Here is a 15337-nt window from a genome sequence, read left to right on the forward strand (position 1 = left end):
TAATCAAAAGGTTGCATTTTAAAAGGTCTACTTTTTATTTTATGTGGGAAACCTGAGAAAATTCCCATTAGGATCAGTTCCAAATTACAGTAGTAATTTCACTAGGAACCCTTTACCATCATTGACCAGGGTGTTCAAGAATAAAACCAAAGATGCTGATTAAAATAATTTCAGATTTTATTTTTTCTTTCATTTCCCATTTTTTCAACATCTACAATGCTGTCCAAAAACACTTCACTTCTCTCAGCAGTTGCTATGCCTATTCTCTCCCAGGACAGAACCTATAAGAGGAAAGGAAAGAAAAAAAAAAAAAGAAAAAAAATTGTTTTGACTAAACATTTGCTACTCTCACTTTCATGTCTAAAAATCTTACAGGGGATATAAGATTAGCAACAACTTAATACATTTCATTTAAACAGCCAGTTATGAATCAAATCAATTAATTCAGATAAACGAATAAAAAAATACAACCAGGTCCACTGATTTTTCTCATTTTAGTGGCACAGTCTCTACACAATTTGCGCCAAAAGAGAATATTGCCAAATATAGAAAATAATCTGAAATAACAGATCTCAAAACTATTATCACATATGTTAGGACAAGAAAGCCACACTAATTTAACTTGGAGGAAAAAAAAAAAAAAAATTAAAAAAAATAAACAGTATTTAAAACAAAATAAATTAAACAATGCCTGCATGAACTTTCTCTCCCGAACTGTTCTTCGGTTTAAAGTTGCCAAATAAAATTAGGGAATTTTGAGAAAATTATTATTAGGTCACATTGTTACCTTTAGAAGGCCCTAGACAAAGGATGTTTCATAAAACTAAAACACACGCATGCATATGCACACTACAACATGATCATGATTATAATCACTCGCTCGTTAAACAGTGGCCCTGCCCATGGCAGAATGATATGAGAGGAGTTGCTATTTAAACAGCACTTCCTGAGATTGTCTCTGCTGATCTGACTTTGGTCTGGATCGGTACACAACATACATGTGAATGACAGATGCGTTAATAATGGGGGAGGAGAAATTAATTGAGGAGAGAATCATGCATTAAAGTGTCACAAATGAAACATTTAAACACATTCAAAAATACATTTCAATAACTGAAACTTAAGACCCCTAAACTGTTTTATATGATTACTGAATTCAAAAGGCTATGATCAAGGAAAAAAAAAAAAAAAAAAACTCTTGCAGTAAGCCTTGGACATAATTAGCAGTCATACACATCATCAATTTCCTTTGAGGTCCTGAGTTCCCTCTCCTTTACCAAAAATCAACATGACATCAGATGACACAGGTAATTTATGAACACTGTAGCAGGTATATTACAGTACATCACTCTGCATACAGGTAATCACACCTGAAATATACAGGCATAAATGTAAGCATCACATACAGATTAAACAAAGAAAACAAAAGACCATGTGGACTGACGGAATATTAGAGACTGGACGTGAACAGCACTTTTGAAGCAGCATACCAACTCTGACGAAGTAAAATCCAACCTGATTATTGTAACCAGCATCTACAGCAGAAGGAAAAACTGACATTACAGTCAAAAGCCAACTGTACAAACACCTGACTGCTATAAAACACTAACAAGACTATCAGAGGGCAAGGAAGACAGTGACTTCAAGACTTGTTCATCTAAACAAATGAATTAATTCTTTCAGCCTTAAAAGCAGCTTGATCTTCCCTTGGTTATTGACAGACACAGCCTTCAAAAACACTGGACATCACGAATGACACTTTACGACACGTTATACAACACGGCAAGCCAACTCAAAATCCTCTTAAACATACATCCCTAGGTTTGTCCTTCATTTCTTCTTTTCTTTCTAAGGAGGTCCAGTACTATTCCATTCTTCATGAAATTCTTATTAAAGCTTATGTAACTTTTTGCTAAAATACTTTCTACCATCCAACCTTAATATGCAGAAACAACTACAAGCCATTCATAAGTTAATTTTCTCGAAAACTAAGCGCTTGGTCTCTGTGGCGCTATGAAAATCCTCTGTTTGTTTTAAGCAACTCGACCAATGGCATGAGTTAGGGGCAGGACTATCTCTTTGTTTGACCAACAGCAGACGGGGGCGCATTCAGAAAGCTGTTTTGAAAACAGTTTATTTTTGCAATTTCATTTGGTGGCGCAGAAATTACATCAGTTTTAAGTCACATTCTGTGATCTGTTAAATCTACACATTTGCCATTCCATTTTCCCTCTTTGAACATTGCATGCATACACACAACCAGTTTCACTTTGCAGTTTTGGACTAGGGGTGGGAACCTTTAGGCACGAGTCAATTTGATTTCGATTTGTGATCACATTGTGACTATGAAATGATTCAATGCAACTCAATGATTGAACAAAAGCAAAATCTTTTCCAATAAAGCAGGCAATTGACCTAGCAATTTTCCGTGCCCTCTTTGAATTATGTGGAAGCTATGATACTTGCTTGAGGATATTTGTTTGGAATCAGTCTCAACCAATGAAGGCACACCCACAGTCCGTTCGCTGACCATCTGATTCATACTGCACACAAAACGCAAGTACTTCTTCAATCTGGTAACTTAAATTTGATTGACTGCCTCAACGCAACTTCTAGGCACACTGTTTCCAGCCGAACTTATTTAAAAAAGTAAAAAATAATTTACAAAAGGTACCGGATTGATACAATGACCTGTCCTTGCTATTTTTTTAGTCGGGTAGAAGCGCTGATCACAGACTACACACAATTTCAATCTTTTCAGTGTCTTCAATACATCCAAAGAAATTGCTACACAATTTAATTTTTTTCCCATGTCTATTATTGTTGTATGATCTTTTTCATATTATGCCACTTCTAAAAAGCATGCAAAATAAAAAATAAAAAACTGTGGTTGGACACTTTATATGTCGGTCAGACGGACTCTTCCTGTCTAAGTGGGCAGTTCTCTTGCCAGAATAATCTGCAATTTGGACCAGACCATAAGACATTAAGTCAAATTGACAGCCAGAACAACAGACCATTGTTCTTCCAGCTCTGGGCAGAAACGTGCAACATTTAGAATATAGAATACATTTAAATTTGGTGCACAATATTTTAGAATTTTGCCATCCTCTGTAAGCTTTCGAAAAAGCTAAATATATTTCAATCATAAATTGTGAATTGACAATCATTTGAGAAAGCATTGTGATGCATCTTTAAATATTTTTTTTTTTTGTCCCAGCCCCATTTAGGACAGGTGCTAACAGAAAGTAACAAACACATTAGTACAAACAAGTGAGATGTATGGACCGGTGAGAAGCAGTGTCATGTGGTCTTTGTTGCATATGGAGAACATGTGCTGGCTAAATTTCTCACCAACAGCACTTTAACCAAAAAAAATTATCTAGTTTTTATAGATAATAAAAATTTACAGCATTATACACTAGTTCCAGGACCTTAAACACTCCAAGTAAAATCAAAATCCATTCACAAGTTAATCAACCGTTGTAAATCACAGACACCACAGGAAGTATGGCCCGTTTGTCCTCCTTTAAAGTTTAAAAGGTTTGTTTCTTCCTTAAATTCCTAGTTTTCTCCTGTATTTTTATGGATCAAGTTCCCAAATGTCAAAAGTCTTTAAGTAGAGGGTTCTTTGACACCACAGTGCAACAGTCCAGTTTTCATATAGATATACAGAGAGAGAGAGAAAGAGATAGAGAGAGATTTATATACTCTTGCTTTGTGTTTTTTATATATATATATATATATATATATATATATATATATATATATATATATATATATATATATATATATATATATATGTGTGTATCGAAGTGCACACACAAGTGTGCATGTGTTGTGGGCATACGAGGCATTACTTTGGCGATCTGGGTGGGATGTTTTGTTCTTTTCCACTGCATCTGCTATACCCTGACTGTGGAGAGGTGCGTAGACCCTGAGGGGGCCGTCTCTGCTGCTCTCTGAGCTTAAAACCTGACCCTCTGGGGCCGTAACCACGCTGGTAGCCAGTCTGCTCTCTGGAGGTCCGACTCTCACTTCCTTTCTCTGCTTTCTCGTGGGAGCTGCAGCGGGACGAGGCTGGGCCTTCCGCTTTATTGGCACGAAGCTCGCGTAGTGGTTGGTTTGTGGTAGGATAGGGGGTGGGGCTGGGCGGGGCTGCCAGCGTGGGGGGAGGGTCTTTGGGTGGTCTCTGACACACCTCTGCATAGCTCAGCTTCCGAGGCTCCTGAGAAAACAGTCAATTAAACATTGTAATCTAACAAAAATTCTTATTTTTAGTCCCTCAGTAGTAAAGAGAAAGCAAGCATCAGCAATGTTTGGACATGAAATACAATACTTGTTACAGCATATTGTACACTGCCAACTATTTCTAAAAATGCAGCATCCAAAATGCACGTTTCAAACAGTTGTATGCAATGCATTGTTTAATCAACGAGCAGTGTTCAGTTGTCCCTTCTAAAAATCTGTTACTAATCAGTACTTTTATAAAAAAAAAAAAAAAAAAAAAAAAAAAAAATTATTTTGAATTTCTTTATCCAGTGTTGTCTAATAATTTTATACCCCATTGGCGTCCTGATGAGATGTTAAATTGTGGCTGATAACATTTGTTTCATTGGTCACACTGACAATAGAAGGTTGAACACTGCACTGTAGGATACAGCGCCCAATACTACACATTTTGAAAATCATAGGTCACCTGGGTGCATTAGGGTTGCTTCGATACCAAAATTTTGGCTTTGGTATGATATCAGCCCTGGTACCTTGGTATCGATACCAATTATTATTTAGGCAACAAATAAAACTTAAAAAAAAAAAAAGATTTGATAAAATTACTTGACTAAAAGAACTGCATAAAGTCTTATAGATAAAAATTATGCCTCCAATTTTTCTGGATTCCATGTTAAATGTTTTAATTAAATTGTGTTAAATCAAATACATACTGTACAGCTTTAATCAAATGAAAATGTTCAACATATAGAGCCAATAATAATAAATAAATATATATTATTTTTGGTAAAAAATAAAAGATATAGAACAGAACTTTACATTTTTAATAACATTAAATGAAAACAATCTGATTACCTGAGACAAAAGGCTGCCATGGCTGAATCACAACGTGCTGATATTCAGTACACTTGCTTTTGTGATATTGCTTACAGATAATATCAATAATATAACTATTTAATATTATATTATTGTTTTTATAAGTATTATTGCAACTACTTTGAATATTACACGTTTATACAATAGTAATATTTTTGTCGTAATGTCTTAAATTTCACACATCCGGTTTTATAGAGCTCTTATTTCAGTGGGACTTTTATTTTGAAAGTCCTTTGGAGTTCTTCCTGTTTGTGAAAGGTTCGTTACATCAAGCTTCCCGCAACTCGCAAGGCAAAATCTCCAAGCTGAAACGGTGAAAACGGTCATTTGAGAGTTCACAGCCGATTATACACTAAACACTTCTCTGCAGATGGATACTATTGGACACACTGCATGAAAATCCAGCATTAGTAGTGTGTGTTGCATTTGTGTGTGTGCCTGCTTGTGTGTGTGTATGTGTGTGTGTGTAGGAAATGACAGAGCAGGACGGAGCCTCTCATACGTTCTGTGGCATGCATGTGACTGTATATTATTTCATTAAATGACATCCTTCTGCTGTTTAATGATCACAAATGATCACACTTGGCCATAGTGACATTATAACACAAGTAAAATTACTTGTGTTATAAGTAATTAATATTTGTTTACAAACAATGTTTAAGTTGACTGGGTTCCAAAAAATAACTGTATATACACATAGTAATGTGTGTATTAGACTTTAAATTGTGTTGTTAATTTGATGTTATTGTAAATTGGTATATGTCTCATCACTGTCACGACTGCTATGTTGATCGGAAATGCACCCAAGAATTTCACACACCATTGCACTTGTGTATATGGCTGTGTGACAATAAAAGTGATTTGATTTGATTATTATTTTCAAATAGTATTTGATTTAATCTCAAAACTCACATTACATTTTGCTAATGACAGCATACTTTAATATGGTACTGAAATGAACAAGATGATATCGTATCGTTTAAAATTGTGGCATCAAGATATTTCGTTAGTACCGGTATACCGTGCAACCCTAGCGTGCATACTTTGCACACTTTACATACTGCTTAAAGAAATACAGAAAATTATGAAATTATGATTTAACAGATAATTGTGCTTACCTGCACAATTGTGCTTGAAGGGACAGGTGGAGAAGATACAGTGCTTGACGTTGACTGGTTGCTTGAAGGTTTGGGGGCGGGAACAGGCTGGGCAGGGTTTGCGGCCACTGATGCAGAGTCGGGAGTTATGTCAGAGATTTGAACCTCCGCTGGGCTCTTCACTTGATGTGACACACTACAAAAAACAAGCAAAATAAAAATGTGTAGGATTCCAGATTTTATTCAACCTGCTTCTATTCGTTCAACCTTTCACTGATTTCACTCAATCCATACGAGGGATGCCCCGATCCGATACCTACTTGGTATTGGCTCCGATACTGACATTTTTAGACAAAACTGGTATCGGTCTGACGAGCCCGATCCAAATCCGATACTGTGTGTTAGTCATGTTCGTTACTGTCAAGCTCTAAAAATGACCATAAAAGCACCATTAAAGTAGTCCTTATGACTCATGAATTTTATTCAGTCTCGGAGACATGCAATAGCTTTTTGAATCGCAAAAGCCAGTGCGCAATATGCAAGTGCTACATACGAACAACATCTCAGATGAAGCAGCTCAATAGTTCAGTTGGCTTATAACATGCATTGAGAACAGCACAGGAGCATGTCACCAGGTTCCGAATAATACACTAATTAAACTACTGTGCAATAGCCCACATACAGAACTTCCTTGAGAGCAACCATCAAAATAAAAGCCAGAGGGTTTTAAAATTACTTGTGTTATAAGTAATTAATAATATTTGTTTACAAACAACGTTTAAGTTGACTGGGTTCCAAAAAATAACTGTGAATGAAGTGGACTGATATCTTACAACTAAAGTGAACAAGAGATCTTAATCCGTTAAAAGTCCAGATAGAAGTTAAAAAAAACAAAAAAAAAAAACAGACAGACTTTTCTAATAAGACTTCCACTGGAATTACTGTTAATTTTGCTGCTACACTATCCAGTAAACTAGTTAACAATAGGTTTTCTTAAAAGGCTATACATTTATAGTAAGGTTTGTGTTTTTTTTGTTGTGGTTTTTTTTTTTTTTTTTTTTTTTTTTTACATAAGAGTATCCCCATTTAGTATCACATAGTTATGTATAGATATTCTATGTGAAAAAAATCAACACTGGCATCAGCCGAAACTGAGATTTCAGGTATCGGAATTAGATCGGGGGAGAAAGTGGTATCGGTGCATCTCTAGTCCAACAATAAAAGGTGGGGCTTTAAAAGACTTCAACTTCATGTCATTCTAAACCTGTATGATCATCTACCATAAAACACAAAAGGTGATGACTTGCAGAATTTTCCAAACTGCAATTTCCCATACATGACCATATCAGGGTTTCCATTAGCTGGTAATTACCGTTTTTCTGACCGTTAAAATGTCCTCATGTCCTACAAATTCAAACATCGGACACGATGTCCTGTAAAAATATTAACACAAAGTGTCAGCAACCCCGTTTTATGCCACAAGAGCACAGCATGACACCATGCCAATGATAACAATGCTTTGCTGCCATGGAGGTTTAAACCAGAACCCTTCTAATAGGGAAGCCTACAAGCTTTGCCTAAAATAGCATAACGCGGCACTCCCATAGACATTCTATGGACGGTACACTGCCTAGGAGACTAGAGGCTGTTCTTTTTTAATTAATGTTTATGGAGGAGATGCCGCAGTGTGCTGAATAAACTGCTTTTGTGAGGAAACAGCTCATCATTTAATGAATTGACTGCCTTTCTGCTAATCTTCAACATGTTTTACGCTAAATCCTTTTGGAATGAACTACATTTGAAGTTTACTATGATAAATTGCTGTTTTATGAGAGAAATCACAGGCGATTTTGCGACAGATAGATGTCACTTTACGGCTCTCCCCACTTATTTATATGGTATCCACAGTGACTTACTGTCGTAACATGCTAGATGACCATTACGCTCTCTCCTATTGTAGAACAGTGGAGGTTATCATCTCATAATATATATATATATACAGGTGCATCTCAATAAATTAGAATGTCGTGGAAAAGTTCATTTATTTCAGTAATTCAACTCAAATTGTGAAACTCGTGTATTAAATAAATTCAATGCACACAGACTGAAGTAGTTTAAGTCTTTGGTTCTTTTAATTGTGATGATTTTGGCTCACATTTAACAAAAACCCACCAATTCACTATCTCAAAAAATTAGAATACATCATAAGACCAATAAAAAAAACATTTTTAGTGAATTGTTGGCCTTCTGGAAAGTATGTTCATTTACTGTATATGTACTCAATACTTGGTAGGGGCTCCTTTTGCTTTAATTACTGCCTCAATTCGGCGTGGCATGGAGGTGATCAGTTTGTGGCACTGCTGAGGTGGTATGGAAGCCCAGGTTTCTTTGACAGTGGCTTTCAGCTCATCTGCATTTTTTGGTCTCTTTTTTCTCATTTTCCTCTTGACAATACCCCATAGATTCTCTATGGGGTTCAGGTCTGGTGAGTTTGCTGGCCAGTCAAGCACACCAACACCATGGTCATTTAACCAACTTTTGGTGCTTTTGGCAGTGTGGGCAGGTGCCAAATCCTGCTGGAAAATGAAATCAGCATCTTTAAAAAGCTGGTCAGCAGAAGGAAGCATGAAGTGCTCCAAAATTTCTTGGTAAACGGGTGCAGTGACTTTGGTTTTCAAAAAACACAATGGACCAACACCAGCAGATGACATTGCACCCCAAATCATCACAGACTGTGGAAACTTAACACTGGACTTCAAGCAACTTGGGCTATGAGCTTCTCCACCCTTCCTCCAGACTCTAGGACGTTGGTTTCCAAATGAAATACAAAACTTGCTCTCATCTGAAAAGAGGACTTTGGACCACTGGGCAACAGTCCAGTTCTTCTTCTCCTTAGCCCAGGTAAGACGCCTCTGACGTTGTCTGTGGTTCAGGAGTGGCTTAACAAGAGGAATACGACAACTGTAGCCAAATTCCTTGACATGTCTGTGTCTTGATGCCTTGACCCCAGCCTCAGTCCATTCCTTGTGAAGTTCACCCAAATTCTTGAATCGATTTTGCTTGACAATCATAAGGCTGCGGTTCTCTCGGTTGGTTGTGCATCTTTTTCTTCCACACTTTTTCCTTCCACTCAACTTTCTGTTAACATGCTTGGATACAGCACTCTGTGAACAGCCAGCTTCTTTGGCAATGAATGTTTGTGGCTTACCCTCCTTGTGAAGGGTGTCAATGATTGTCTTCTGGACAACTGTCAGATCAGCAGTCTTCCCCATGATTGTGTAGCCTAGTGAACCAAACTGAGAGACCATTTTGAAGGCTCAGGAAACCTTTGCAGGTGTTTTGAGTTGATTAGCTGATTGGCATGTCACCATATTCTAATTTTTTGAGATATTGAATTGGTGGGTTTTTGTTAAATGTGAGCCAAAATCATCACAATTAAAAGAACCAAAGACTTAAACTACTTCAGTCTGTGTGCATTGAATTTATTTAATACACGAGTTTCACAATTTGAGTTGAATTACTGAAATAAATGAACTTTTCCACGACATTCTAATTTATTGAGATGCACCTGTATATATATAAAAAAGAGAATCTTGGATTAAACTTTCCCGAAGCTTGCAGAGTCCTAATCCTACACTACGGTGAGTTGTATCGTGCACACTGGCAAAAGCTTCTCACTTCATAATCACATTAAAACAGCCTTGCGTTGCCGTCTTCTGGACCAGCTTTCGTGCTATAAAAAAGCTGAGGAAAATAGTCATAAAAATAAAGAGCCATAAAAACAAAATAAAAGGAAGATTAGCCAAGGTGAGAAATGATGACATAACAGGGGTGGGCGATATGACAAATCTTACATCACGATATGTGTAATTTTGTATCACAATAACAACATAAGTCATTTTTTTTTTTAAATCAACAATAATTTGTTTATATATTAAATAACCTTAATGCAATGCCTATTTTTTGGATAATCTTAATTAAATACATGTTATATAATTTTCTCTTTATTTGGTACTTGACAATAGTCAAAGTAAAAACAACAACAACAAAAAAAAACAACAACTTTTAAATCAATACCATAATGCTAAGTCACATTATGCCACATTTCAGTCTGATATGTACTATTGTTATGATAAACTTTCCTCAAGAATTTGAAGATCTTCCCAAAACAATGCAATAAAGAAAATCATAGGCTACATGGAGGGAAGAGAAAAAAAAAAAAAAAAAAAAAACACTTCTTGCAGAAAATACATATCAAATAATTATAAACCCTTCTTGCAAATACATGACCAAAGAAATGCAGAGTGCATCTTTTAGCTTTAATATTCTTTTGAATATTTTGAGATCAAACAGATTAAACCCTGTTTTAATAACAAGCTCCTCTTCATTTTCTTCACTTGTTTGGGATGTTTTTTTCTCTTCAGGGTTTTCCCTGGTTCAAAATTGATCCAGTAGCTCAAGTTATCCCGCTCCGGGAAGCCTGATAGACTTGCACGCACTTGCATGCCCCAGAGAAAGTGCTTGTGAAAAGCACATAAAACAGATGCATGTGTCATGGGAATTATTCATACCGCCCAGCCCTAGACATAACCTAACGATCTTAGTTAATTTATTATTTCTTTGAAACTACAAGATGTGGCAAATTTAGTTCAGTTTTTGCTTTGTCCACTTTTGCTCCCTGTTGAATGTTATTTTTTGAATTAAAAATAATACCATGATGGGCATTTTTTTCTTTTCCTTTTTTTTTAAATAGAAAAGCAGCCACCTAGAACAAACATTTACTGTTTGTGTCATATGAAATTATTATGCATAAACCATTACGTTACAGTGCAAAATAACACCAAAATTAGATGACCGGATTTTTTCCAATTTGTCTGGCAAACTTAAACAATCCCGGACACGTTGGCCGGCACCTAAATTTCTTAGCGGAAACTCTGGACCATGTATAGTCACCAGGGGCTGTCAAGCTCCACAGAGCAACCTCATCTAGTAAGACAGTAGCTCTCACAAAAAAGGGTAGGGTATTCATATGGTATGCATTATACAGTATGCATGTGTACCTAGTGGCAGGTGTGTCCTGTTGAGTGGAGGGGAGCTTTGGCGCTGGAATGGAGGGTGCAGTTGATTCCGCTTCCACTTGACACGTTCCTGTATCTTGAATAACATCTTGTTTATTCATATCGAACTAAAACACAAAGACAGACAGACAAATTGCAACTTCATTACTCAAGTGATTTCCTAGATTGTCTACATTAAAGCAAAGTGTGATGGAATAAACAAATGAAGTAGCTCTTTATACCTTGTCCCTATTGATGCCTTTAACAACATCTGCCATTCGATTCTCCAATAATGACTCTGTTGGCATGGCCACAGCTGGCAGATGGCTCGGCACACCTCCCGGCAATGGTGGGAAGTTAGTGGTAGCAAGGTCAAACTTAGGGGGTGGATTTTTCACCTCCATTTCAGAATGATGTCTCTGTGGAAGCAAGAAACATATGCTTAGAGAAACAGAGCAAGTTTTAGTTAACAGCAGATAAACATGTTTACGGACTGACCATTCTTTCATCTTCTCTTCTCCTCATGCCACGGTAGCTTCCTCTCCTGCACACATCAGAAGTTGTTAAACACCGTAATCATTAGACCCATCTTCATTTAAGTGTTCACACTACAGATGACCCACAGATCTCAATCATACTGCTTACTGGGACAGGAGTGACAGAGACTTTAAGAAATAAAAAGGGATGGGGAAGTGATCATAGAAGAGGAATTTCCCAAGTCATCTTATCACTCCCTGGTTCCCTCTAAACACATAGTTTATCATCTCTGGGTCAAAACAATCAAACCTGCTCTTTTTATACAGCTACTAAAGAAATTTGTTCACAATACTTTATATGCCATTAATGTGTACATTCTGTGTGGACAGACCTGACACGGTTGATGATGCCGAGATCTGAGTGGTGGTTCTCTCTGGGGGATGTTGGTGGTTCAGAGAGCGGGGTGAGGGTGGAAACGCTGGTGTCGGAAGTGGGGGTGCATGAGGACTGAGGACTGCTGGTACCAGACAAAGTCTCCGTCAGCTGACCAACATCAGCACGAGGCTGTGGCTTCACATGGTTCCTGCACGAAATACAGAGAAAAATCAGGGCTGTTTCAGAATGGTCAATAGAGTAACTACAGCCTGGGCTCCACAGCCAGAGCAAAGCAGAGTAAACAACTGGAAAATACTTTCTTCAGCTGGTAGGAGGATGTCTCTGGCTGTGTAGTACAAGCACTACAATTAGGAGTTATACATGTACTGACAATGGGCAAGACAAGTCTGTTTGGCTGAGAAGTTCCTGAAGACTAACGATCGCATTTTCATTTCCATATCCCTTTTATTTCAAATATTTGTTACAAATCAAATAAATGGTGTAAACTGAGCAAGTGTTCATTTAATTTTAGAAAATTTATGCATGTGTAGTTTGTGTTGAAATATGCAAAAAGTCCATTTTAAAAATTGAGAAGTCAGGGGGGTTACCTGAACAACTAGTCAACCAATCCGTCTTGAAAACTTGAATAATTATACTGGTTTCGCGTTTACCTGTCCCTAATTTGTCACATTCCTTATTTGGCTTTCACTTACATTCATCTTGCACTCTAGACTATGTGAAATGGAACAGAACATAGGATCTCAAGACACATTTTTAAAAATTGGGCTATTTTTAAACAGTTGTGCGGTCTCAGCTAAAGTACAGTACAGCAACTAAAGCGCCACTGCTACAAATATCAAAATGACCCAAAAAAACAAGTCAATTAGTGAGGTTGACTAGTTTATCTAGTGTAGTTGGACAACTAATCGACAAGTATGACCTATCCCCAAGTAAAATGTATTGTATATAGGAATGTCAATGATTAATCGAAAATCTATTAATTGTCGCTAACAACTTGATCGATTAAGCTTATCGATCGATTAATAAATTTCAGGACAAATACGCAGTAATCATGACAGCAGACGTTGATAAGGCTGTCTATAGTCACCGCCGCTATAGGGCGCTTGCACGCTGCCTGTCAAATATTATCCAAAATCACAGAAGCCACACAGATCATGAAGCAGGCTCAATGTCAGTGTTGGAGCGTTTCTCTATAAATGAACATTAATGTTTTGAGCACAAAACGTGATAGTGTTAAAGTACAAGACATGCACTGTTATTGATCTCGTTTCATCCCAACCTACAATTATATCAGGGATTGCTGGGAAAGCACGAAGATAGTGTGATGTCAGCTGAATGTAGCCCATCACTAGAGAAGCGGTAGACTATATTATGTACTGTGTTTACGCAGTGTTATTTGACTTAATTAAAAAAAAAAATTTAAAAGTCCAAAAGATCTGAAATATCCCACGATCCACAACGTGAAGTTAATGAACTCAAATATGTAAACAAGTTATATATCTTAAGCATCTTAAGTTACTACTAACAGTATTTCATTAACAGTAATTAAACAATTCCCAATTATGAACTAAACATAGCCTAAATATAAATACACTGAACTAAGAATACTTTAAGAGAAAAGCCAATACTTGCATTTCTTAAAGTATATAAAGTTAAATAATAGGCTAAATGCAAATTATTTGGAGTCCTCCACATGCGTTTTGCAATATTAATGTTAACGATTAATTGATTATGAAAATGTCTGAAAACTGATATCCCTAATTGGATATAAAATCAGCCATTGAAAACCCCATTTCCTTCAATTGCTATTCAGCAGTTAAAAGTATATACGCTTCAAAAGATTCCACCAGGAAACTCCCATACACACAGCAAAAGATGATACATGCAAGAACAGGGTTTATAGAGATTTTATGATCATGACAAGGCAATGACAATTACATTCAAAATCAATGTTGCAGAAAGGCATCATGCTTTGATAAGATGCTTTTAGCAGAGTTATTCATTATGAAGCAGCTCTAGCTCCGATCATGTAAAAAATGTTTTGATAATTTCCAATGCATCAAAGATGCATTAAGGCCAATACTTGAAGAGGCCGATACTCAACACAATCCAAACATAAGCCTAAAAGTTTTTAACCTCTGGCATTAAGGCAGTGGGTGGCATAAAAATGTAAACTAAAAGGGACATCAGTACTATGATGAACGTGCATGAGATGATTTTAAAAGACATTAAGATAGCAGAGCGCATCTACCTGAAGGCATTGATTACATTCTTTCTGGAATATAATGGAAGTCTAGAAAGTAAAACAAAGTCTGTTAAACAAGTACGGCCCTGTTTACACTTGGTATTACTATGTCTCAAATGCATTTCCAGTGATTTTCATATTTAATTCTGACTCCAGTGCCTCAAAGACAACTGCTTCATTTTGTGCATCCAAATCAGCACACGATAAGGAATAAATTAATCCAGGTCAACTTCAACCATTCACATGTAGCATACTGGAGGCATTTCAAAGCTTTTGGTTGCTCATTTGCAAGAAAAACATGACATTTTAACTTCCATTTTATAGTGAAACATTGTTTTTGGCAGAGAGGGACAAAGCTAAGAAAGAGAAAATTGGTGAGAGAAAATGTAGGCTGAGGGATCTTACCGGTTGCGGGGGTAGTTGCGTGTAAGGCCGATTGGAGAGGAGCCAGTTTTGTAGTTTCCTGCTGTGCCAAACCCATTAACAAATGTGCTGTTGGGAAATGGAGCCTGCAAGACGCATCAAAAGCCGAGTTCAGCCCAGAGGTCTTCAAAATCCTACAAATAATCTAGAATTCCTGTTTTGTGACACTCAATGCATCTTTTTACATTAATGTGGTACACTAAATTAACTAACAGTTGGCATGGTAATGAGGTCAAAGCGGTCTCTCCTCACTGCCCTGACTAACTCGTCATACTACACTTCACTGCAGCTGCTTCCCTGCAGCGTGGCCTGCGATCATAATCCTGATTACAAACTCAAGAGACCACACTGCAACTCCATTAACTTATACCTTCAGCCTTCTTGATTGTAATACAAAAGTATAATGCTGATTTTACTTAGACAAAAAAAAGAATAGGACTGGCAGTACCCAATAACATGTTAGGCTTTGTTCACATTGCAGGAAAAATCAGATTGTGTCAAATCCTATTCTTTTAATCTGACTGTTCAAATTGCAG

The 15337-nt window shown here is 36.9% G+C and overlaps 1 protein-coding gene across 6 annotated transcripts in view; it reads right to left on the minus strand.

The window, feature by feature from the left end:
• Nucleotides 1–159: 159 nt before the first annotated feature.
• The window catches only part of LOC127449194 (la-related protein 4-like), a 39309-nt gene continuing 24131 nt past the window's right edge, over nt 160–15337 (minus strand). For 4 of the 6 annotated variants that reach the window (XM_051712453.1, XM_051712451.1, XM_051712448.1 and 1 more), the window contains 9 exons: nt 14784–14887; nt 14385–14426; nt 12129–12320; nt 11759–11804; nt 11503–11679; nt 11264–11388; nt 6225–6399; nt 3861–4228; nt 160–3629 (listed from right to left, as the gene is read on the minus strand). In XM_051712453.1, the coding sequence (XP_051568413.1) occupies nt 3584–3629; nt 3861–4228; nt 6225–6399; nt 11264–11388; nt 11503–11679; nt 11759–11804; nt 12129–12320; nt 14385–14426; nt 14784–14887 (1275 nt within the window). In that variant the 3' untranslated portion in view covers nt 160–3583. Of the gene's footprint in view, nt 3630–3809; nt 4229–6224; nt 6400–11263; nt 11389–11502; nt 11680–11758; nt 11805–12128; nt 12321–14384; nt 14427–14783; nt 14888–15337 lie in introns of those variants that run through there. The other 2 variants (XM_051712450.1, XM_051712449.1) reach the window with 2 other exon arrangements.

Source organism: Myxocyprinus asiaticus, chromosome 12, assembly GCF_019703515.2.
Source record: "Myxocyprinus asiaticus isolate MX2 ecotype Aquarium Trade chromosome 12, UBuf_Myxa_2, whole genome shotgun sequence".
NCBI lineage: Eukaryota > Metazoa > Chordata > Actinopteri > Cypriniformes > Catostomidae > Myxocyprinus > Myxocyprinus asiaticus.